Consider the following 25,000-nt stretch of genomic DNA (forward strand, 5'->3'; position numbering starts at 1 on the left):
GCCTGTCTTCTTATGTGGTCTGAAGACAACTGAGACCTGTGGAACCTCCCCCTTGGAGGAAGCCCCTTGAACTCCAGAGAATAACCTTGGGAGACTATTTCTAGCGCCCAAGGATCCAGAACATCTCTTGCCCAAGCCTGAGCGAAGAGAGAGAGTCTGCCCCCCACCAGATCCGGTCCCGGATCGGGGGCCCGCATTTCATGCTGTCTTGGTAGCAGTGGCAGGTTTCCTGGCCTGCTTTCCTTTGTTCCAGCCTTGCATAGGTCTCCAGGCTGGATTGGCTTGAGAAGTATTACCTTCCTGCTTAGAGGACGTAGCCCTTGGGGCTGATCCGTTTCTGCGAAAGGGACGAAACTTAGGTTTATTTTTGGTCTTGAAAAGACCTATCCTGAGGAAGGGCGTGGCCCTTGCCCCCAGTGATATCAGAGATAATCTCTTTCAAGTCAGGGCCAAAGAGTGTTTTCCCCTTGAAAGGAATGTCAAGCAATTTGTTCTTGGAAGACGCATCCGCTGCCCAAGATTTTAACCAAAGCGCTCTGCGCCACAATAGCAAACCCAGAATTTTTTCGCCGCTAACCTAGCCAATTGCAAGGTGGCGTCTAGGGTGAAAGAATTAGCCAATTTAAGAGCACGAATTCTGTCCATAATCTCCTCATAAGAAGAAGAATTACTAATAATCGCCTTTCCTAGCTCATCAAACTAGAAACACGCGGCTGCAGTGACAGGGACAATGCATGCAATTGGTTGTAGAAGGGAACCTTGCTGAACAAACATCTTTAGCAGACCTTCTAATTTTTTATCCATAGGATCTTGGAAAGCACAACTATCTTCTATGGGTATAGTGGCGCGCTTGTGTAGAGTAGAAACCGCCCCCTCGACCTTGGGGACTGTCTGCCATCAGTCCTTTCTGGGGTCGACTATAAGAAAACAATTTTATAAATATGGGGGGAGGTACTAAAGGTATACCGGGCCTGTCCCATTCTTTACTAACAATGTACGCCACCCGCTTGGATATAGGAAAAGCTTCGGGGGGCCCCGGGGCCTCTAAGAACTTTTCCATTTTACATAGTGGTTCTGGAATGACCAGATAATCACAATCATCCAAATTGGATAACACCTCCTTAAGCAGAGCGCGGAGATGTTCCAACTTAAATTTAAAAGTAATCACATCAGGTTCAGCTTGTTGAGAAATGTTTCCTGAATCTGAAATTTCTCCCTCAGACAAAACCTCCCTGGCCCCCTCAGACTGGTGTAGGGGCCCTTCAGAAACCATATCATCAGCGTTCTCATGCTCTACAGAATTTTCTAAAACAGAGCAGTCGCGCTTTCGCTGATAAGTGGGCATATTGGCTAAAATGTTTTTGATAGAATTATCCATTACAGCCGTTAAATGTTGCATAGTAAGGAGTATTGGCGCACTAGATGTACTAGGGGCCTCCTGTATGGGCAAGACTGGTGTAGACGAAGGAGGGGATGATGCAGTACCATGCTTACTCCCCTCACTTGAGGAATCATCTTGGGCATCATTTTTACTAAATTTTTTTATGACATAAAATACATATAGTTAAATGAGAAGGAACCTTGGTTTCCCCACAGTCAGAACACAATCTATCTGGTAGTTCAGACATGTTAAACAGGCATAAACTTGATAACAAAGCACAAAAAACGTTTTAAAATAAAACCGTTACTGTCACTTTAAATTTTAAACTAAACACACTTTATTACTGCAATTGCGAAAAAGTATGAAGGAATTGTTCAAAATTCACCAAAATTTCACCACAGTGTCTTAAAGTGTAACAACCTTCCTCTCTGTATAGGGTTAATCTTTTTGGCCTCCTTTTCAATTCACTTATCCTTTATAAGGAACGCCTTTTCCTAATACCTTTGCTTGGTATTAAGGATTTCACCTGGTTACTAGCCTTTCTACTCCTTCTAGGATTAGAACTACTTCTATAATCAAGTTGTCTCCTGAGGAACTCTCTTCTTATTTATTTGGCAGTATTTCCTGCTGAAATAATTACCTCTGGACTTCGATTTGGACATCTCTCTCTCTGACTCCATACCTCTGCTCCGGAGCAACAACTGACAGGCGGGTGACGTCACCGACGGCCGCTCCGATCACCTCCGCACACGCCACGCTACAGAATCTGGCTCCGGTTACTTCCCGCTGATTGTTCGGCTCTGCAAAGCAAACACCTCACTCTCTGGCCTCTCTCAAGCCGTTAGCATATCCTTTGACCACGCTTGGTAAGCGAACCTATCACCATTGTAACTTAGAAATTCAAACTCATTATTTGATTGCATTTATCTGACGTCTATTTGCTAAGTACTGTGAAAGTTATTCTACCAGCTTTACTTGATAACTTGTACCGGCTAATCGTTAACTACAGCATAACTAAGTCACATATGCTGTGTTAACTATAAGCTAAATAAAACATCCTAAGTTAAATTCATAATTACAGCAGTCATTGTTTTTATGAGACATTTGGGATAACACATTTATCTCTGATAGAGAAATGCTGACATATTTTATATGTTTTCTAAGGAAGATTGTTTGAATTGTTACAGAATACCAAGCCCAAAAAATAACAAGATTAAGTGTGATGGATCCTGTGGAACTTTCAAACTATGTGGTAACCTTAGGCCAAAAGGTTGATCAATTAAATCAGGGTCTTAGAGATTTACAGATAGAAAACCAGACTTTAAAAAATATCATCAAAGAAGGCCTAACCCCAGCACACCAACACACTGATTCCTCCCCAGAACCACCTGTGAGTCCACCAGACAAGTTTAGTGGAGACAGGAAACAATTCAGACAATTTATCAATGCTTGCACATTATTTTTCACTTTAAAACCTAAAACTTTTTCTAATGATAAAATTAAGGTTTTAACAATGATATCTTATCTAAGAGGTGAACCCCGTGTCTGGGCAGATTCACTCTATGAACAAAATAATCCAATAATTAATTCTTTTGATAATTTTCTTAGTTCATTATCCTCTCTCTATGAAGATCCACACAGACAGAGTACAGCTGAACATAAACTCAGAGGTTTAAAACAGAATAAAAGGGCTGTGGAGGATTATATTTCAGAGTTTAAAATCTGGCAAATAGATTCTGGATGGAATCAGGTTTCCTTAAAGAGCCAATTTAGATTAGGTTTATCAGAACCTATTAAAGATGAATTTGCCAGATTAGAATTACCAGATGATTTAGAAGCTTTAATGCAGTTAAGTATAAAGATAGATCACAGACTTAGAGAGAGGAAACAGGAGAAGTTTTCCCATGACACCAATAACAGATATCATGACTCAAGAGCAACACTGCAGAATACAAAGGGTACAGAAGAACCTATGGATATAGGGACCATTAAAGGACCTTTAACTTCAGATGAAAAGATCAGACGTAGACTCAATCATTTATGCCTATATTGTGCATCAAAGGATCATGATGTCTCAAATTGCCCAGTACTTAAAAGAGTTAAAAAGGGTAAGAAAACAGACAATGAGTTAACCCTGAAATTAACTAACACTCGGGTAACAAACTGTCTTATTCCCGTCTCTTTACAGTGGGACCACCACCGCCTGTGCTCTGAAGCTGTAATCGATTCTGGGGCATATTCTTGCTATATAGATTCTGCACTTGTATTGTTGAATAAAATTCCACTTGTTAAAAAGCAAAAGCCTGTATTAGTGCGTCTCATTGACGGTAACCAACTAGAATCTGGGCCTATTACACACCAAACAGTACCCATTAAGGTTATATCACAAAACAACCATCATGAATATATTACATTCGATGTGTTGTCATCACCCATATTCCCACTTGTATTGGGGTTACAATGGTTAAAATTACATCAACCAACAATAGATTGGGAATCTAATAACATACAATTTACTTCCAGCTACTGTAAGACCACCTGTTTACCACATATACCCTTATTAACGATCACTGAAACTAAAATCCCGAAAGAGTATACAGATTTTGAATTAGTATTTTGTAAAAAAGAGGCTGAATCACTTCCACCCCATCGGCCATATGATTGCCCAATTGACTTAATTCCTGGATCTGACATACCATATGGGCACATATTCCCATTATCAGAATCTGAATTGTCACATTTAAAAACATACATAAATGACAATCTCCGAAAAGGGTTCATAAGACCTTCAACCTCTCCGGCAGGAGCAGGTATCTTTTTCGTTAGAAATAAAGACCATTCTCTACGTCCAATTGTGGACTACAGGGAATTAAATAAGAGAACTATAAAAAATCGCTACCCTCTACCCTTAATACCTGAATTGATTGAGAGGTTGCGAGGTGCAACTGTATTTACAAAACTTGACCTAAGGGGGGCGTATAACCTCATAAGAATTAGACCAGGTGATGAGTGGCTCACTGCCTTCAGAACCCGATATGGGTTATACGAATACACCGTTATGCCCTTTGGGCTTTGTAATGCCCCTGCCACGTTTCAAAGATACATAAATGACATTTTCAGGGATTTACTTGACATCTCCATGGTCATTTATCTGGATGATATCCTGATTTATTCATCCAACTTTGAAGAACATGTTAGACAAGTCAGAACTGTACTCTCTAGGTTACAAGCACATCAACTGTATGTGAAATTAGAGAAATGTATATTTCACTCTCAGGATATCACATTTTTGGGTTATCATATCACACCACAAGGAATTTCAATGCAAAATGACAAGGTTTCTACCATACAAAATTGGCCAATTCCAAAAACAAAAAAAGACATTCAGAAATTTCTCGGTTTTTCCAACTTTTACCGGAAATTCATAAAAAATTTTGCAGATATAACAAAACCTTTAACTGATTTAACAAAAAACAATACTCCATTCTTATGGACACAATCAACAAATGAAGTATTCCAATACCTAAAGACTTGTTTTACAACTGCACCAATATTGTCTTTCCCCAAAACCAATCTTCAGTATATTCTAGAAGTTGATGCATCACATTATGCCATTGGTGCCATACTCTCTCAGAGACCTTCACCTCAAGAACCCATTCACCCAATTGCGTTTTACTCAAGAGTACTAACTTCCTCAGAACTCAACTACCACATAGGGGAGAAGGAACTGCTCGCTATGAAATCAGCTTTGGAACATTGGAGGCACCTCCTAGAGGGTACTGACATACCTATTCAAATATATACAGACCATAGGAACCTCCAATATCTTAAGACTCACCGAACATTAACATCCAGACAAGTGAGGTGGAGTCTTTTCTTTTCAAGATTTTCATTTACCATAACCTATAGACCCGCCTCCAAAAACAAGAAAGCTGACATCCTTTCGAGACTACCTGAAAAACCTAAACAACAAACTCCTTATGGGACTATATTACCAGAACACTGCTTTCAGGAGACTCTTGGGATAGCTTTCAATGAGGACTCGTTTCTTCTGGATGAACAACAAAAAGATATTACTTTACCCAAACACTTGTTACAAAAACACGTTGATGGTTTATATTATAAAAATGATAAGCTGTATGTACCTCCTTCATTGAGGAAGAATATTCTCAAATCTATGCATGAGTCTTACCTAGCAGGTCACCCAGGTATAGGAAGGACTCTAGAACTAACAAAGAGATCCTACTGGTGGCCACACATGGGTTCTGACATTCAAACTTATGTACAGTCTTGTGAGATTTGTACTACCTGTAAAATTGAAAAACACAAGCCAGTGGGTTATTTACTTTCGCTGCCTATACCTGACAAACCGTGGACTCACATAGCTGCAGACTTTATTGTAGAACTACCTAAATCAAGTAACTATAACACAATTCTGGTGGTTGTTGATTTATTCACGAAACTTGCACATTTTATACCCTATCACAAACTTCCAACATCATTGGAAACTGCAACTTTATTAATAGAACACGTCATAAAATTGCATGGGTTACCTCTATCCATTACTACGGATAGAGGTACTCAGTTTACTTCTCGTATGTGGAAAGAACTCTGTACAGCATTAAATATCGAACAACGTTTAAGTACTGCCTACCACCCCCAGACGAATGGACAGACGGAAAGGACGAACCAGTGGTTGGAGGAATATCTCAGGTGCTTTGTGACCCAGAACCAAGAAAATTGGTCATCACTGCTTCCGCTGGCTGAATTCGCTCATAACAACGCATATCATACCGCAATCAAGAGCACACCTTTCTTTGCGAATTATGGCTTTCACCCAATCTTTCACGTTAATCCACAACATGACAGTCATTGCCCTGTTGTTAACGACACCACTAACAGCATTTCTGAAACCTTCTCTATCTTAGCTGAAAACATTAAGATTGCTCAGGACAGACAGAAAGTGTATTACGACCTCAGAAGGGGTCCTTCGCCTAATTATATGATTGGAGACTTAGTATGGTTATCGACTAAAAATCTTCGTCTCAGTACACCAACTAAGAAACTGAATAGATTCTACATTGGTCCATTTCCAATTAAAAAAATTGTAAATTCTAATGCAGTGACATTGGATCTCCCTGTACAATACAGGATACATCCCACTTTTCATGTCAATTTGCTCAAACCGTATAAAGAACTCAGGAACACATCCTTGAGATCTATTCCTCAGGTACCCATTGTTCCTGACTGTGAGTTTGAAGTCGAGAAAATACTTGACTCTAGGAAAGTCTCTGGTAGGTTACAATACCTCATCCATTGGAAGGGTTACTCATCCGATGAAGACTCTTGGGAGCCGTCAGTAAATTTATCTGCCCCAAGGTTGGTGTCGCTATTTCATCGTCGGAATCCGGATCGGCCTCGTCCTTGAACCTCGGAGTGGTTCATTTTTGGGGGGCCCTCTGTAACAACCTTCCTCTCTGTATAGGGTTAATCTTTTTGGCCTCCTTTTCAATTCACTTATCCTTTATAAGGAACGCCTTTTCCTAATACCTTTGCTTGGTATTAAGGATTTCACCTGGTTACTAGCCTTTCTACTCCTTCTAGGATTAGAACTACTTCTATAATCAAGTTGTCTCCTGAGGAACTCTCTTCTTATTTATTTGGCAGTATTTCCTGCTGAAATAATTACCTCTGGACTTCGATTTGGACATCTCTCTCTCTGACTCCATACCTCTGCTCCGGAGCAACAACTGACAGGCGGGTGACGTCACCGACGGCCGCTCCGATCACCTCCGCACACGCCACGCTACAGAATCTGGCTCCGGTTACTTCCCGCTGATTGTTCGGCTCTGCAAAGCAAACACCTCACTCTCTGGCCTCTCTCAAGCCGTTAGCATATCCTTTGACCACGCTTGGTAAGCGAACCTATCACCATTGTAACTTAGAAATTCAAACTCATTATTTGATTGCATTTATCTGACGTCTATTTGCTAAGTACTGTGAAAGTTATTCTACCAGCTTTACTTGATAACTTGTACCGGCTAATCGTTAACTACAGCATAACTAAGTCACATATGCTGTGTTAACTATAAGCTAAATAAAACATCCTAAGTTAAATTCATAATTACAGCAGTCATTGTTTTTATGAGACATTTGGGATAACACATTTATCTCTGATAGAGAAATGCTGACATATTTTATATGTTTTCTAAGGAAGATTGTTTGAATTGTTACATAAAGCCTTAAAAGTATTGCACACCAAATTTGGAAGCTTTAACCCTTAAAATAACGGAACCGGAGCCGTTTTTATATTTAACCCCTTTACAGTCCCTGGAATCTGCTTTGCTGAGACCCAACCAAGCCCAAAGGGGAATACGATACCAAATGATGCCTTCAGAAAGACTTTTCTATGTATCAGAGCTCCACACACATGCAGCTGCATGCCATGCTGTCCTCAAAAACAAGTGCGCCATACCGGCGCGAAAATGAGGCTCTGACTATGATTAGGGAAAGCCCCTAAAGAATAAGGTGTCTAAAACAGTGCCTGCCGATATAATCATATCAAAATACCCAGAATAAATGATTCCTCAAGGCTAAATATGTGTTAATAATGAATCGATTTAGCCCAGAAAAAGTCTACAGTCTTAATAAGCCCTTGTGAAGCCCTTATTTACTATCTTAATAAACATGGCTTACCGGATCCCATAGGGAAAATGACAGCTTCCAGCATTACATCGTCTTGTTAGAATGTGTCATACCTCAAGCAGTAAGAGACTGCACACTGTTCCCCCAACTGAAGTTAATTGCTCTCAACAGTCCTGTGTGGAACAGCCATGGATTTTAGTTACGGTGCTAAAATCATTTTCCTCATACAAACAGAAATCTTCATCTCTTTTCTGTTTCTGAGTAAATAGTACATACCAGCACTATTTTAAAATAACAAACTCTTGATTGAATAATAAAAACTACAGTTAAACACTAAAAAACTCTAAGCCATCTCCGTGGAGATGTTGCCTGTACAACGGCAAAGAGAATGACTGGGGTAGGCGGAGCCTAGGAGGGATCATGTGACCAGCTTTGCTGGGCTCTTTGCCATTTCCTGTTGGGGAAGAGAATATCCCCACAAGTAAGGATGACGCCGTGGACCGGACACACCTATGTTGGAGAAAAGAAGAGTATTGCATTGAGCAATGATAATTTTTTTATTGGACGAACTATACATTTATAAGATGACAGCTTTCGGAAGAGTTCCTTCTTTTCTCAAGTCTGAAGCAATACTGACCAATTCAATGGAATTTACAGATTGTATTTTAAAACACAGGATAGCTAAAAAGACAGGAAGTGTTTGTGTGTGATCTGGCTTTCATACAAGGGGCTACAGGGGCCATGTATCTGATATGAGGCTTCATATAGACTTCTGGTTGGTATTATGGGACTGCAGGGGCCATGTATCTGATCTGAGGCCTAACACTGGCCTCTGGCTGGCATTATGGGGCTGCAGGGACCATGCATCGGATCTGAGGCTTTATATATGCCTCTGGCTAGTATTAAGATGCTGTAGGGGCCATGTATCTAATCTGAGGCCTCACGTAGGCTTCTGGTTAGTATTATGGGGCTGCAGGGGCTATGCATCTGACCCCAGGCCTCATATAGGCTTTTGACTATCATTATAGGGCTTCAGGTGCTATGTATTTGATCTGAGGCTTCACATAGACTTTTGAATATCCTTATAGGACTGCAGGGCTGTGTATCTGATCTGAGGCCTCACATAGGCTTCTGCTTAGTATTATGGGGCTGCATGGGCCATGCATTTTAACCCGAGGCCTCATATAGGCTTTTGACTATCATTATAGGGATTCAGGGGCTATGTATTTGATCTGAGGCCTCACATAGGCTTTTAAATATCATTATAGGGCTACAGGACTGTGTATCTGATCTGAGGCCTCACAGGCTTCTGGCTGGCAAAATGGGTGATTCACAGACATCTGTCTATATGTCTGTCTGTATGTCAGTCTATTTTAATATATATCTACTGCTCATGTAGCTACCAAAAAATTCTGCTCCTAAATGTTTGGGCTGGCTTTAAGACTTTTAACAAATTTGGCAAGCCCTGTTGTAAATTACTAATGTAAAGTGCACTATTGCTTATTCAGACAGCAATTCTAACATCTGCCAGCGCCTTACATTGTTCCTGAGAGCTCTGTGCTGCTGCTACACATACAATTTCCTGCTGGCTAAGACTGAAAGGCGCTGGGGGAATCTCACAGCCGATGTCCATTTTTACATAGGGAATTAAATCAGTTTCTTGTAAATTGCTTCTCCGTTCCCTCCGGTTTTTGTTCCCTTCCTACCGAAGGGTCTCATTGTTTTTGTTACAGCTGTGAGAAGCGTTTCCTGTAATGAGAAAATTTACACCCCAGACTGCCAATGCTTTTCACCCCCTCTTGGGATATTCTTTTCATTTCATCTTTTTTCAGGTTACATCATTTGTTATCATTCCTCATAGATTTCAGTTTTCCGAGTTTCTGTGTATTAAAAAAATAGTACTTTTACAGCATTATGTATATTTAAAGGGACATTATTTATTTAAAAAAAAGTTAAAAAATGGTTAAATAAGTTATATAAAAGCAGTTTCATTTTACATTGTAACAAATACTGCAGCATTTTGAAATTCTTTTATTTCCATAAAATAAGAAATTGACTACAATGTTATTTTATAAACCTGTACAAACATCAGAAGTTACATATATATATATACACACACAGGTGTATGCAAAAGTTTAGGCACCCCTGACAATTTCCATGATTTTAATTTATAAATAATTAGGTAGTGAAATGAGGTTTATTGAATTAACATAAAATGTGCAAACAAAATTAGACAGGTGCATAAATTTGGGCACCCCAACGGAAATATTGCATCAATATTTAGTAGAGCCTCCTTTAGCAGAAATAACAGCTTCTAGACGCTTCCTATAGCCTCTAATGAGTGTCTGGATTCTGGATGAAGGTATTTTGGACCATTCCTCCTTGCAAAACATCTCCAGTTCAGTTAGGTTTTATGGTTGCCAAATCACCCCACAGATTTTCAATGATATTCAGGTCTGGGGACTGGGATGGCCATTCCAGAACATTTTACTTGTTCCGCTGCATAAATGCCAGAGTAGATTTTGAGCAGTGTTTTGGGTCGTTGTCTTGTTGCAATATCCAGCCCCGGCATTACTTCAACTTTGAAAAAATTATTCTCAAGTATCTGCTGATATTTAGTGGAATCCATGCGACCCTCAACTTTAACGAGATTCCCAGTACCAGCACTGCCCACACAGCCCCACAGCATGATGGAACATCCACCAAATGTTACTGTGGGTAGCAAGTGTTTGTCTGGGAACACTGTGTTCTTTTGCCGCCATGCATAACGCCCCTTGTTATGACCAAATAATTCAATCTTTGTTTCATCAGTCCACAGCACCTTCTTCCAAAATTAAGCTGACTTGTCCAAATGTGCGTTTGCATACCTCAAGCGACTGTTTGTGGCGTGTGTGCAGAAAAGGCTTCTTCCGCATCACTCTCCCATACAGCTTCTCCTTGTGCAAAGTGCGCTGAATTGTTGAACGATGCACAGTGACACCATCTGCAGCAAGATGATGTAGGTCTTTGGAGGTGGTCTGTGGGCTGTTTTTGACCGTTCTCACCATCCTTTGCCTTTGCCTCTCCAATATTTTACTTGGCCTGCCACTTCTGGCCTTAACAAGAACTGTGCCTGTGGTCTTCCATTTCCTCACAGTGGACACTGACAGCTTAAATCTCTGCAATAGCTTTTTGTAGCCTTCCCCTAAACCATAATGTTGAACGATCTTTGTTTTCAGGTCATTTGAGAGTTGTTTTGAGGCCCCCATGTTGCCGCTCTTCAGAGGAGAGTCAAAGAGAACAACAACTTGCAATTGGCCACCTTAAATACCTTTCTCATGATTGGATACACCTGTCTATGAAGTTCAAGGCTTAATGGGCTCACCAAACCAATTGTGTGTTCCAATTAATCAGTGCTAGGTAGTTACAGGTATTCAAATCAACAAAATGCCAAAGGTGCCCAAATTTATGCACCTGTCTATTTTCGTTTTGATGCATATTGCACATTTTCTGTTGATCCAATAAACCTCATTTCACTACTGAAATATTACTGTGTCCTTCAGTTATTTGATAGATCAAAATGAAATTGCTGATCCCAACACCCAATTACTTATAAATGAAAATCATGGAAATTGTCAAGGGTGCCTAAACGTTTGCATACAACTGTATATATACTGTATATGTGTGTGTGTATGTATGTATAATGAAATTTATGCTTACCTGATAAATTGATTTCTTCTATGATACGACGAGTCCACGGATTTCATCCTTACTTGTGGGATATTGTCCTCCTGCTAACAGGAAGTGGCAAAGAGCACCACAGCAGAGCTGTATATATAGCTCCTCCCTTCCCCTCCACCCCCAGTCATTCGACCGAAGGTTTAAGGAAGAAAAAGGAAAAGCTAAAAGGTGCAGAGGTGACTGAAGTTGTAAAAATAAAATATAATCTGTCTTAAAATGACAGGGAGGGCCGTGGACTCGTTGTATCGTAGAAGAAATCAATTTATCAGGTAAGCATAAATTTCCTTTTCTTCTACAAGATACGACGAGTTCACAGATTTCATCCTTACTTGTGGGATACAATACCAAAGCTACAGGACACGGATGAAAGGGAGGGACAAGACAGAGACCTAAACGGAAGGCACCACTGCTTGAAGAACTTTTCTCCCAAAAACAGCCTCAGAAGAAGCAAAAGTATCAAATTTGTAAAATTTTGAAAAAGTATGAAGGGACGACCAAGTCGCAGCCTTACAAATCTGTTCAACAGATGCATCGTTTTTAAAGGCCCATGTGGAAGCCACAGCCCTAGTAGAATGAGCCGCAATTCTTTCAGGAGGCTGCTGTCCAGCAGTCTCATATGCCAGGCAGAGGATACTTCTCAGCCAAAAAGAAAGAGAGGTAGCCGTAGCTTTCTGACCCCTATGCTTTTCAGAATAAACTATGAATAATGAAGATGATTGACGGAAATCCTTAGTTGCCTGCAAGTAAAACTTTAAGGCACGGATCATGTCCAGGTTATGTAACAGACGCTCCTTCTTAGAAGAAGGATTAGGACACAAGGAAGGAACAACAATTTCCTGATTAATATTCTTATTTGAAACAACCTTAGGAAGAAAACCAGGTTTGGTACGTAAAACCACCTTATCAGAATGAAATATGAGATAAGGCGAATCACACTAACGCTGAAACCTCAGAAACTCTTCGAGCAGAAGAAATAGCAACCAAAAACAGAACTTTCCAAGATAACAATTTAATATCTATGGAATGCATAGGTTCAAACGGAACCCCTTGAAGAACTCGAAGAACTAAATTCAAACTCCAGGGAGGAGTAATTGGTCTAAATACAGGCTTAATTCTAGTTAGAGCCTGACAAAAAGACTGAACATCTGGCACATCTGCCAAACGTTTGTGAAACAAAATTGGCCAAGCAGAAATTTGTCCCTTTAAGGAACTTGCTGATAACCCTTTCTCCAATCCTTCTTGGAGAAAAGACAAAATCCTAGGAATCCTAACTTTACTTTACATGAGTAACACTTGGATTCACACCAATAAAGATATTTACGCCATATCTTATGATAATTTTTTCTAGTGACAGGCTTTCTAGCCTGTATCAAAGTATTGATGACCGAATCAGAAAATCCTCGCTTCGATAAAATCAAGCGTTCAATCTCCACGCAGTCAGCTGCAGAGAAATTAGATTTGGATGTTGGAAAGGACCTTGAATGAGAAGGTCCTGTCTCAAAGGAAGTTTCCACGGTGGCAGAGAGGACATGTCCACTAGATCCGCATACCAACTCCTGCGTGGCCACGCAGGCGCTATCAAGATTACTGAAGCGCTCTCCTGTTTGATTCGAGCAATCACGCGTGGAAGGAGAGGAAACGGTGGAAACACATAAGCTAGGCTGAACAACCAAGGCACTGCCAAGGCATCTATCAGTTCGGCCTGAGGATCCCTCGACCTAGATCCATATCTTGGAAGCTTGGCATTCTGTCGAGATGCCATGAGATCCAATTTCGGTCTGCCCCATCGGAGAATCAGTGAGGCAAACACCTCCAGGTGGAGTTCCCACTCCCCTGGATGAAATGTCTGTCGACTTAGAAAAAACGGTTCCCAGTTCTCTACTCCTGGGATGTAGATTGCTGACAGATAACAAGAGTGTGCCTCTGCCCATCGGATTATCTTGGATACTTCTATCATCACTAAGGAACTCCTTGTTCCCCCCTGATGATAGATATATGCCACGGTCGTGATGTTGTCCGACTGGAATCTGATGAATTTGGCCGAATCCAACTGAGGCCACGCCTGAAGCGCATTGAATATTGCTCTCAGTTCCAGAATATTGATTGGAAGTAGAGACTCCACCTGAGTCGAAACATCCTGAGCCTTCATGGAATTTCAGACTGCACCCCAGCCCAGAAGGCTGGCGTCCGTTGTCACTATCACCCATGAGGGTCAGCGGAAACAAGTCCCCTGGGACAGATGATCCGGCGACAACCACCAAAGAAGAGAGTCTCTGGTTTCTTGAACTAGATTTATCTGAGGAGATAAATCCGCATAATCCCCATTCCACTGTCCGAGCATGGACAGCTGCAGTGGTCTGAGATGAAAGCGAGCAAACGGAATGATGTCCATTGCCGCTACCATTAATCCAATTACCTCCATACACTGAGCCACTGATGGCCGAGGAATGGACTGAAGTGCTCGGCAAGTATTTAGAATCTTTAATTTTCTGACCTCCGTCAGAAATATTTACATGTCTACCGAGTCTATCAGAGTTCCCAAGAAAGGAACCCTTGTCTGTGGAACTAGTGAACTTTTCTCTATGTTCACCTTCCAACCGTGGGTTCTCAGGAAAGACAACACTGTGTCCATGTGAGACTTTGTCAGTTGATATGTTGACACCTGGATCAGAATATCGTCCAGATAAGGCGCCACTGCTATGCCTCGCGGTCTGAGAACCGCCAGAAAAGACCCTAGAACCTTTGTGAAGATTCTGGGTGCTGTGGCCAACCCGAAGGGAAGAGCCACAAACTGATAATGTTTGTCCAGGAAGGCAAACCTTAGAAACTGATGATGATCCTTGTGGATAGGAATATGAAGGTAAGCATCCTTCAAGTCCACGGTAGTCATATATTGACCCTCCTGGATCATTGGTAAGATAGTTCGTATAGTCTCCATTTTGAACGATGGGACTCTGAGAAACTTGTTTAGACACTTGAGGTCTAAAATGGGTCTGAAAGTTCCCTCTTTTTTGGGAACCACATAAAGATTTGAGTAAAACCCCCGTCCCTGTTCCGATTTTGGAACGGGACAAATTACTCCCATGGTAGAAAAGTCTTTTACACAGCGTAAGAACGCCTCTCTCTTTTTATCTGGTCTGCAGATAATCTTGAAAGATTAAATCTCCCTCTTGGGAGAAAATCCTTGAATTCCAATTGATAACTGTGGGTCACTATTTCCAGTGCCCAGGGGTCCTGAACATCTCTTGCCCAAGCCTGGGCAAAGAAAGAAAGTCTGCTCCCTACTAGATCCGGTTCCAGGTCGGGGGCCGCCCCTTCATGCTGTCTTTGTAGCAGCAGCGGGCTTCTTGGATTGTTTACCTTTATTCCAGTTCTAGTTTGGTCTCCAGACTGATTTAGACTGGGTAAAATTCCCTTCCTGCTTTGTGGAGGAAGAGGAAGCAGAGGATCCTCCTTTAAAATTCCGAAAGGAACGAAAATTATTTTGTTTACCCCTCATCTTAACAGCCTTATCCTGAGGTAGGGCATGGCCTTTACCTCCTGTAATGTCAGAAATGATTTCCTTCCATTCAGGCCCGAAAAGGGTCTTACCTTTTAAAAGTAATAGCTAAAAGCTTAGTTTTTGATGATACATCAGCAGACCAAGATTTGAGCCACAACGCTCTTCGCGCTAGAATAGCAAATCCTGCATTTTTCGCAGCTAATGTGGCAATTTGAAAAGCGGCATCAGTAATAAAAGAATTAGCTAGCTTGAGAGCCTTAATTCTATCCAAAATATCATCTAACAGGGTCTCAACCTTAAGAGACTCTTCTAGAGCCTCAAACCAAAAAGCTGCTGCAGTAGTTACTGGGACAATGCAAGCCGTAGGTTGTAAAAGAAACCCCTGATTAATAAACAATTTCTTTAGAAGACCCTCTAATTTTTTTATCCATAGGATCTTTGAAAGCACAACTGTCCTCAATGGGTATAGTTCTACGCTTAGCCAGGATAGATATCGCTCCCTCTACCTTAGGGACTGTTTGCCACGAGTCCCGAATGGTGTCTGATATGGGAAACATTTTCTTAAAATTAGGAGGGGGAGAAAACGGTATACCTGGTCTGTTCCATTCCTTTTTTATAATTTCCGAAATTCTTTTAGGAACCGGAAAAACATCAGTGTAAGTAGGTACCTCTAGATATTTGTCCATCTTACACAATTTCTCTGGTGGTATTACAATAGGGTCACAGTCATCCAGAGTCGCTAAAACCTCCCGAAGTAACAGGCAGAGGTGTTCAAGCTTAAATTTAAAGGACATAATGTCTGAATCTGTCTGAGGTAGCACATTCCCTGAGTCTGAAATCTCTCCCTCAGACAGCAATTCAATGACCCCCCAACTCAGAGCACTGTGAGGATACATCGGAAATAGCTAATAAAGCATCAGAGGATTCAGTATTCACATTAATACCTGACCTGCTGCGTTTACCCTGTAACACTGGTAATTTAGATAATACCTCTGTAAGGGTAGTTGACATAACTGCAGCCATCTCCTGCAGAGTAAAGGAATTAGACACACTTGAAGTACTTGGCGTCGCTTGTGTGGGCGTTAAAGGTTGTGACACTTGAGGAGAATTGGATGGCAAATCCTGATTCTCTTCAGACTGAGAATCATCCTTAGACACACTATCTTTATTTAGAATATGTAAGGCCCTTTCAGTACAAGAGGTACACAATGTAAGAGGGGGTTCCACAATGGCATCTAAACACATAGAACACTGAGATTCTTCAATGTCAGACATGCTGAACAGACCAGTAAAAAACCAACAATAGTCATTTAAACACTTTATTAAATGCTTTAAACAGTTCTTAGAAAACGTGTACTGTGTCTTTAAAAAAATAAAAAGTGAACAATTTTTTCAAAATTGCTGTAAACCGTTAATTTATTGTCAAAATTAAGTCAATCCTAAATAAGGTTTCCAAAAATTATTGCACCCCAAGTATTAAGGGAAGGATTAACTGCTAAAAAGTATTTATAGCCTGAAATAACTGCATTTAAATGGTCCCTAAGACTCTATAAATCTTAGTATCTATTTGCTATACACTTTAGTGAAAGGCTAATATTACATTTAATAATCCCTTATGAATTATTATACCCACTATATAATATTAACACACAATCACTAGCTTAAACTACTTGTAAGGTCATAAACTCACAAAGTCTTATTCCAGCAGTAACAAAACTTTTATTACAATGAGGCTAATTAAACATTATTACAATATGCAGATTAAATATAAATTACACATATGCAAATCACTTATAAATACTCAGCAGTGAACTATACATCAATATTACACTAATACATTTGCCCAATCTATGTGAAAGTATGGTGTGCTGAAATTATGTGTCTGTAAGGATCACTTACTTCTGATGTTAGCTGTGGTCACCATTCCAATTGAAAAAGAGTGAAAGAGAGAGGGTGAACTCCAGTATTCCTGCTACTTTTATTGTAAGTTTTTCATCCCTCCCACAATGATGATGTCACTCATAAGCAAGCCCTCATTGTAATTTTAAGAGTATATGGTTTCATCCTGCATGTGCTTTGGGGGTAGGGAATGGCATTAGCCTTAGACAAAGGATCTTAAGCCAGCTGGTCATCCTTCTCAGATGGGGGTCTGGTAATGTGATCTTTCTACATTCCATAGTGACCTAGTATCTGAATGAGGAGTTAACCCCTTCTTTACCATTCAGCTGAGTTCTTGTAGAATACATATACCATATATATATGTATATATATATACCCCTTCCAGACCATATGTGAATTCAGATCATGCCATTATTACATTCCCCCCTTTTGGCAATGGAGGTTACCATACCCTTCCATTCCAATGGTTGTTTTATATGAGTGAATCTGATGGAAGATTCCTAACCCCACCTATGTGTGATGGCTATATTAGTGTACTAAAGACGCTTCCATTCGCATACCATAATATAAGTGATATACACGTGCAATTAATGATTTTAAATAACAACACATACAAATTTGAATAATTATACATAATATAGAAATAAATAATATGATTATAAATGGATGTATAAACAGATTTCCCAATGCAGAACCCCATGATGACTGTTTCGAAAAGGAATTTGCTAATTTCTGCCACCAGGTTGCACTTGACATCTCCGTAAAAGTATGTTCAATCCTTTGTAGTTCTTGTTCCTGATGGTAGAAATTTACATGAACACGTTCCCCAAAATTTTTAAGATGTTCTAGTAACACAGAGTCTTTTTGCAATAAGGTTACCCATTTTTGCCAAGGTGCATCATCTACTAATATTGGGGTTATGAGTGGAGCCCCCAAGGTAGCGTTATATGTGAGTAACTGTGGGACAGTGAAGTTAAACTGTAGTGAACTTATCCTCACAGGGTACCCAGTAATACAATAAATCCCTGGTGTGATTTGTTCCCTTGAATTACACCTGTCAAACCATACATGCACTTCATCTTTAGGCTTCAATGCAACAAAACACACCTTTCCTTGTCCTAAGGGAAAAATCATATCTTGGGGATTAACTTTCTCCACAAAACCATTGCAATATGAGTGATTATGCCAGCAGGAATCAAAAATTATTCTTGCCTGGTTGGGTAGACATAAAATTTTAGAAGGAAACCTTATGCAGCCAGACATATCTACCTGTTCCATATGGGAACCATTCCATATAAAATTTGGGAACTCTAACTCATGATGCAAAACATGAGATTCTGTGACAGGTGTTCCTAGTGAAAACAAATGATAAACATTCTGATAGGTACCACTAGTGGGCACAAGTGAAGTAGCCCTGCATATATTTTCCCTGCATCCCAACCAACTGTTTAACCATAATTCTCTGTGTTTTGATGCAAAACTGTTAACAACAGACTGCTCCCACCCTCCCAAAGGTGTATGGTTATTTTCCATAGCCTGTGCTATTAATTTAAAGTCAGTTGATAATTCTGTTTGCATGGAAATACACACAAAATCCCAGGATACTTCCCTTAACCTACTAATTACTCCTATCAGTATTTCCTCTGTATGTTGAATGGCAGGACCCTGAACCTGAATGACTGTCTGTGTCAGTGTCTCTACCAGGGTGTTTATCATTTGTTGCGTATGAATCCCTTTTGCATTTAACATCCCCTGAGACTGTAAGGTTGCTGTTAAGCTGGATATGTCAATGGAATTTACCACACCTAGCCCTGTTCCCACACCTCCCAAAACTGTATCCATGATATCCCTCCTAGTCCTTCTCCTAGTACCTTCTGCCCACTTAACTAATGCTTTTTCCATAGTGGCAGTAATTCTGGAACAATTTTGGTAATGTGTGGAAACTAGCCAATCTATTATTTTAATCTTCCACGTGATAAATTGGAATGTGGCATCCCTCAATACTGGAGTTGGCTTGATTGTACTTGTTTGAAATGGACCACTAGAAACAACACTTTTCCCCTTACACATTGGAGTATTGTCATAATGTTTCATCTTTGGTGTAGTGATTAAAGTAGAATAGATCAAAGGCGTAAATGTGGTTGTTTCCTTTATTTGGTCTATTTTTAAGTATACTTCAATCCCTCCACCAAAGTTGGCAGCTGTAACCCTCCAATTAATCCCTTCTCCAATTTGTTGTTCAAATATAACCTTGGTTATATTATAGTTATCGCCATTTATAGTGTGAATAGGATTTGTAAATGTTGTAGACACAGAAACACCTTCTCCCACCAGACCTACAGTCCATTTTCCCCAAGCCACCCACTTACATTCCCATTCAACTTTATTACCCTGATTGACCCTCCAAAAACCAATTAAATTGTCTTGATGTTTTTCTGCAAATATTTCAATTTTCCCACCCACATTAAAAGTCAATTTTCCCAAACAATCTTTGTGAAGGTCTTGAGAGCTCCATAAGCCTGTCCATCCTCTGATGATGCTGCTTGAGCTCCATCTACGACTCCTTGTGAGGTTTGTGATTGACAGTTCATTACAGTCACAGATTGGAAGTTTTTGCAATAACACCCACACAAATACAAATAGGTTTGTGGCGATCATTCCTCTCAGGCTCCACATAATGAAATCTGTCAAAAAAAGATTAAGAGAATATCAGTTCTTAGCAGAAATATCTACATCTGGGACAGCTGTCCCTCTATACAATTTACATTGGTCAACATGGACCCATTTGTAACCAGGCTGCCTTCTGGTTTTCCCAGGGGTTGATCTTTCTATTTTAATTACAGTATTACCCAATTTGTCCAAAATTCTATAAGGTCCTTCCCAATTTGCATCCCAGGGAGAATTTTTGCGAAAATTTTTAATCATGATCAATCCCCCCTTCTCAAACAGAGGTGTTTGAGGTGTAGATGAAAATTTACAATCTGTTGGGGCCATATTAGAGGCAGCAAAAATTAGCAGTGAGCTCAACTGCTCCTGAATTTGGGAGAGATATTGATCTCTAGACACAGATTCTCTCAAGGGAGTAGACAATTGTGGTTCACCTGGGTGGCCTAATGCCATCTTTCTCCCTGTCATGAGCTCATAGGGAGAACACTTGGTAGCATTTGATGGTGTAGCTCTAATAACCATTAGAACTGCTGGAAGATGTGTGACCCATGATTTACCATACTGGGAAAGCATTTTTGACAATTTTGTTTTTAATGTGCAATTCATGCGCTCAACTATACCAGAGGATTGTGGATGATATGGTACATGAAATCTTGTCTGTATTCCCAGTAGGGCACAGAGATTTTGCATTACCTGACCTGTAAAATGTGTACCCCTGTCTGATTCAATGAGTGTTGGAAACCCCCATCTTGAGAAAACATGTTCCCACAGTGCTCTGGCAGTAGCCTGTGCAGTATCACAACGAAGTGGAATAGCCTCAACCCATTTTGAAAAAATATCTACAATTACTAGGGCATACCTGAGACCCCCCTTTGATAGTGGAAGTGGGCCTATAAAATCAATTTGGATAGCTTTCCAGGGGCCATCTGCTACTGGTATTCTCTGGAGAATGGGTCTCTGACCTTTAGGGCGTGGATTAATTTGAGCACAAATTAAACATTCTTGTACACATTTTAAACAGGTTTCTGCTAAATCTGGCCAATGAAATTTTTGCCTTAAATGGTACTCTAATGCACTTTGCCCAATATGCCCAAGAAAAGAATGTGTTTGCTGTGTTATAGGTCCCTGCAAATGACTCGGGACCACAAAAACCAATTTAGCCTGTGGATCAATGGGATTAGAGTAACATATTAACCCATTACAAATTGAATAACCATTTGGGAGTGTTTGCTGTTCCTGTAACAGAGGGAAAAGGTTAGGATCTTTAGCTTGTTCTGTTTTCAAATCAGGTACCTCTGAATCTACCATTGTAATCTTTGCTATGTGTACCATTGTATCTTTAGATGTAACATGCTCTCTCCATGCTTCCTGTGTCTCACTGTCATTCTCATCTGATTGCCATAGTTCCCCATCTACAGCTGCCTGTTTGGCTAACATGTCCACATGTGCATTCCCTTGTGAATGTGCATCTGTGAAATGTGTGTGTGCCTTAACTTTAACAATAGCTGACTGCAATGGGTGCTGTGTTCCCCAATCTACCAATTTCTTAAGGGCTTGAACATGTGACAATGGTTTGCCTGCTGAGTCTACCATTCCTCTTAGATTCCAAATTGGTAAGTACTCTGTCAGTGATCTGGTCACATAGGCACTGTCACTGTATATACAAATGTCTTGTGTGTCAAACCTGTGGCAAGCCATAGAAATGGCTTCTAATTCTGCTCTCTGTGCTGAGAATGATCTTGGTAACATAAATTTAAGAGCTAATTGTTGCGAGGGGACCCAAATAGCAAAACCAGTATTAAATTGACCATCCTGCCAAAATCTTGAGCCATCTACATAAATTTGTAAATCCTGGGGAGAAGTTTTGTCCCTGAACAATTTATGAGGCGATTCCCTGTGTGTGAATGTCTCTGTGCAGTCATGGGGTTCACCCTGAGTGTGCATTAGTTGGGGTAATGTGTATTTTGCATTGTGTTGTACAGTGATGTCACGATGTTGCAAATCTATTAACCACCTAGTCACTCTTTGTGTTGAAACCCCACTTAATGATTTCTCCAATAACAGCTTTATAGGGGTATGTGGTGTTTGGAGGATGAGCTTCCCAAATCCCACTATATGCTCAGTAGCCTGAACTGACCAATGCACCCCTAACAAAGCCTTGATACATGCGTCATAACCTTTCTCTACTGGAGTAAGAAGCCTGGAAAAATAGCCAACAGGCCTCCATTTTTCAGCCTTCTCCTGCAGTAGGACTGTGGAAATTGAAGTGTCAGATGTGTATGTTTGTAAAGCAAAAGGGGCCTCCCTCTCCACTGTGGCAAGGGCAGGGGCTGATGCTAAACCTTCCTTTAACACTTTAAATGCTTCCTCATGTTCTGTATTCCAAGGAATTTTCCCAACATCCTCCCCTTTCAAAAGATCATAGAGAGGTTTTGCTTTTTCAGCAAACCCTTCAATGAAATCACGAGAAAAATTTACCAAGCCTAAGAATTGTCTTAAGGACTGCCTATGCAAAGGTCTGGGCACCTGAAGTATGGCTGTAACTCGTTCTCTAGTAGGGCATCTTGTACCCCTTTGTATTGATACTCCCAAAAATGTCACCTTTTGTCTCATTAATTGTACTTTCGAAGTGTTTAACTTGAGGCCAGATTCAGCAATCAAGCCAAACAGTGCATTCAGCCGCTCCAAATGTTCCTCTACTGTCTCTGTTTGTAACAAAATATCATCTACATACTGTATGATACTTTCTGGGACTGAGAATGTTTTTAATACCTCTGCTAATGCTTGGTGAAAGTATGTAGGCGAGCTGTGGAAGCCCTGAGGAAGCGAATTGAAGCAAAATTGCATGTTATCAAAGCAGAAAGCAAACTTATATTGGCACTCTGGGGCTAGTCTGACACTCCAAAAACCATTACTTATATCCAGAACAGAATACCACCTACATGTGGCACTCAGTTTGGATACCACTTCAGGAGTAGAAGCAACTAGATTTGTAACAGGTGGGGTAACTTTATTCACCATACGAAAATCAGCAGTTAACCTCCAAGTATTATTTGCTTTCCTTACTGGCCACAAAGGAGAATTATTAGAGGAGGAACATTTCCTAATTATCCCTTGGCTTTCAAGCTGACTAATAATTTGCCTCACAGGTTCAATAGCTTCTGCTGGAAAACGATACTGTCTTTGTGGAGGGGGGTCAGGGCCTACAATATTGATTTCAATGCCTTTTAATATGCCACAATCATTCTTATGTTGAGCCCATATGTCAGGGAAATCCATGACCAATCTCTTCAAATCAGGGTGACTTTCAGTATCCGGCCACACCCTTTCTGAAGGAATTGATGCAATGGATGCTATGGGACTGATGTAAGAGTCATCTAATATTACAGGTTTTCTCCCTCTAGTATCCCTCCACAAAACATTGTTACATAGGTCCACTATCATCCCTTCTGATCTCATTATATCAGCACCAAGTATTGTACCCTCTGTGTTTTTGCTCTGCCAAATGGGAATTTCCTTAGTCCACTGATTACCTAGTGTCATAGTCACATTTGGGATAAGGGATGCTTGGGACTGGGATCCCCCAAGTCCCACAAGAAATGTCTGTCTTGTCCCTTGTGGGGGACTTAATGGTAAGTCTGTCAAAGTTACTGAAGCTCCTGTGTCTATGAGGAGTTTTGTGCGATGGCCCTCAATCACACCATAGACACAGGGACGTCCAGAATGATCCCTAAAGGTGTTACATATAGGGACCATGTCATCCAGGGCCTGAGGTAGTCAGTCAGAGCAGGATATCAGAGGAGAATTATTTTCATAATTCTTTTCATGATATCCCACTTCCCCTCCCCCCACAGTCATCACTCTCAAAGCCTCATGCGCTGGGCCATACAGATTAGTACCAGGCCTAAGCTTTGCGGTGTATTCCTGTCCTGTTTTATCTGGGGGCTTAATCTTGTTATTTTTCCCTACCCAATTATGTGCATAGCTTTCTTTTGGAGGTGCAGAGGGATGTAATCTTTCCTGCCCTCCCTCAGTTTCCTTCTGAATTCTCTTTAAGAATCTGCAATCTACTCGTCTGTGCCCATATTTATTGCAGTAATGGCAAGTACCTTTGAAGGGACCCTCTGAATATTTTTGTTTCCCTTCATTAGTGGTTACCACAGCAATTCTGTGTTGCCCTGTGTTCTTTTTCTTTAAAATGTTCTGCCTAGCCTTACCTATAATAGATAACACACCCTCTAGTGTATTCTTTTCCTCAGCCATCATTTGTATGCTAGGTTCCAAATATGTGAATTTTTTAATTAAATACTGCAACATATCATGAGGTGTTTGTTCTGGTGAAATTCTGTGTGTCAGTCTATATAATTGTTCAAATTTAGCTGCAAATACCCATGGGTCATCATTTAATGCTACTTGCATTTCTGCAAGAGAGTGACTGTCCAAATCTCTACTCCCTGTCACTAGTTTACAAACAGCTTTTAATCTGTCCCCATCTGAACCCCATTTATCCTCCTTAAACCAATCTGTGTTCAAATTAACTGGGCCTGCAACTGGTGATTGTAATCTAGCTGCAATGCTGCCTGGAAGCCACATTTTTAACAAAAAGCATGCTTCCTTATGTGACAGCATGTATTGTTTTACTGCAGACTCAAAATTTGACATGTTAGTGAAAACATCTTCTTTAACATCATACACTGGAAAGAGAGGTTTTAACTTTACCAGTTGTCTCATTACTTTATCTCTATCTTGTTTTATAAGGGTAGTTGATACCAGGGATGATGTTTCAGCAGAGGTGGTAGAAAAAAGTAAATTTTGCGATTGAGTTAAATTTCTTCCCCTGGATCTTACACTGGGTGTTAGTGATAAAGTATCTGTTTGATGTTCTGTGTTTAATGTTCTTGGCCTAGTTATCTGTGGGGTTAGTATTGGAATGTGTGTGCTCTCTGTATTTTGTGTGTGATTCAATCTTTCCTCACTGTGTGGAATAGGCACCCTCCCCCCATCAACATGTGGGCTTTGCACCCTTCCCCCATCAACATGTGCCCCATCTTCCTGCGACACACATGCATTGTCCTCATTTAATACGGCAACAGGGGTTAAGTTTGCAAGTCCCTGTCTCAATGAAGCAATAAGTTGGCCTCTTGCGTCATAATTTTCTTCTAAAGTATTAATATATTCTGCATTTA

General features: G+C 40.5%; 2 protein-coding genes across 2 annotated transcripts in view; one reads left to right on the forward strand and one right to left on the reverse strand.

The window, feature by feature from the left end:
• Positions 1-25,000, forward strand: part of NCS1 (neuronal calcium sensor 1) — a 278,873-nt gene that overhangs the window by 56,005 nt on the left and 197,868 nt on the right. The window lies entirely within an intron of this gene.
• The window catches only part of LOC128642624 (uncharacterized), a 9,449-nt gene continuing 1,393 nt past the window's right edge, over positions 16,945-25,000 (reverse strand). Inside the window, exon 2 of the mRNA XM_053695405.1 lies at positions 16,945-19,831. Within this exon, the coding sequence (XP_053551380.1) occupies positions 17,676-19,823 (2,148 nt within the window). The 5' untranslated portion in view covers positions 19,824-19,831 and the 3' untranslated portion in view covers positions 16,945-17,675. The remainder of the gene's footprint in view (positions 19,832-25,000) is intronic.

The sequence above is a fragment of the Bombina bombina genome, chromosome 12, assembly GCF_027579735.1.
Source record: "Bombina bombina isolate aBomBom1 chromosome 12, aBomBom1.pri, whole genome shotgun sequence".
Classification (NCBI taxonomy): domain Eukaryota; kingdom Metazoa; phylum Chordata; class Amphibia; order Anura; family Bombinatoridae; genus Bombina; species Bombina bombina.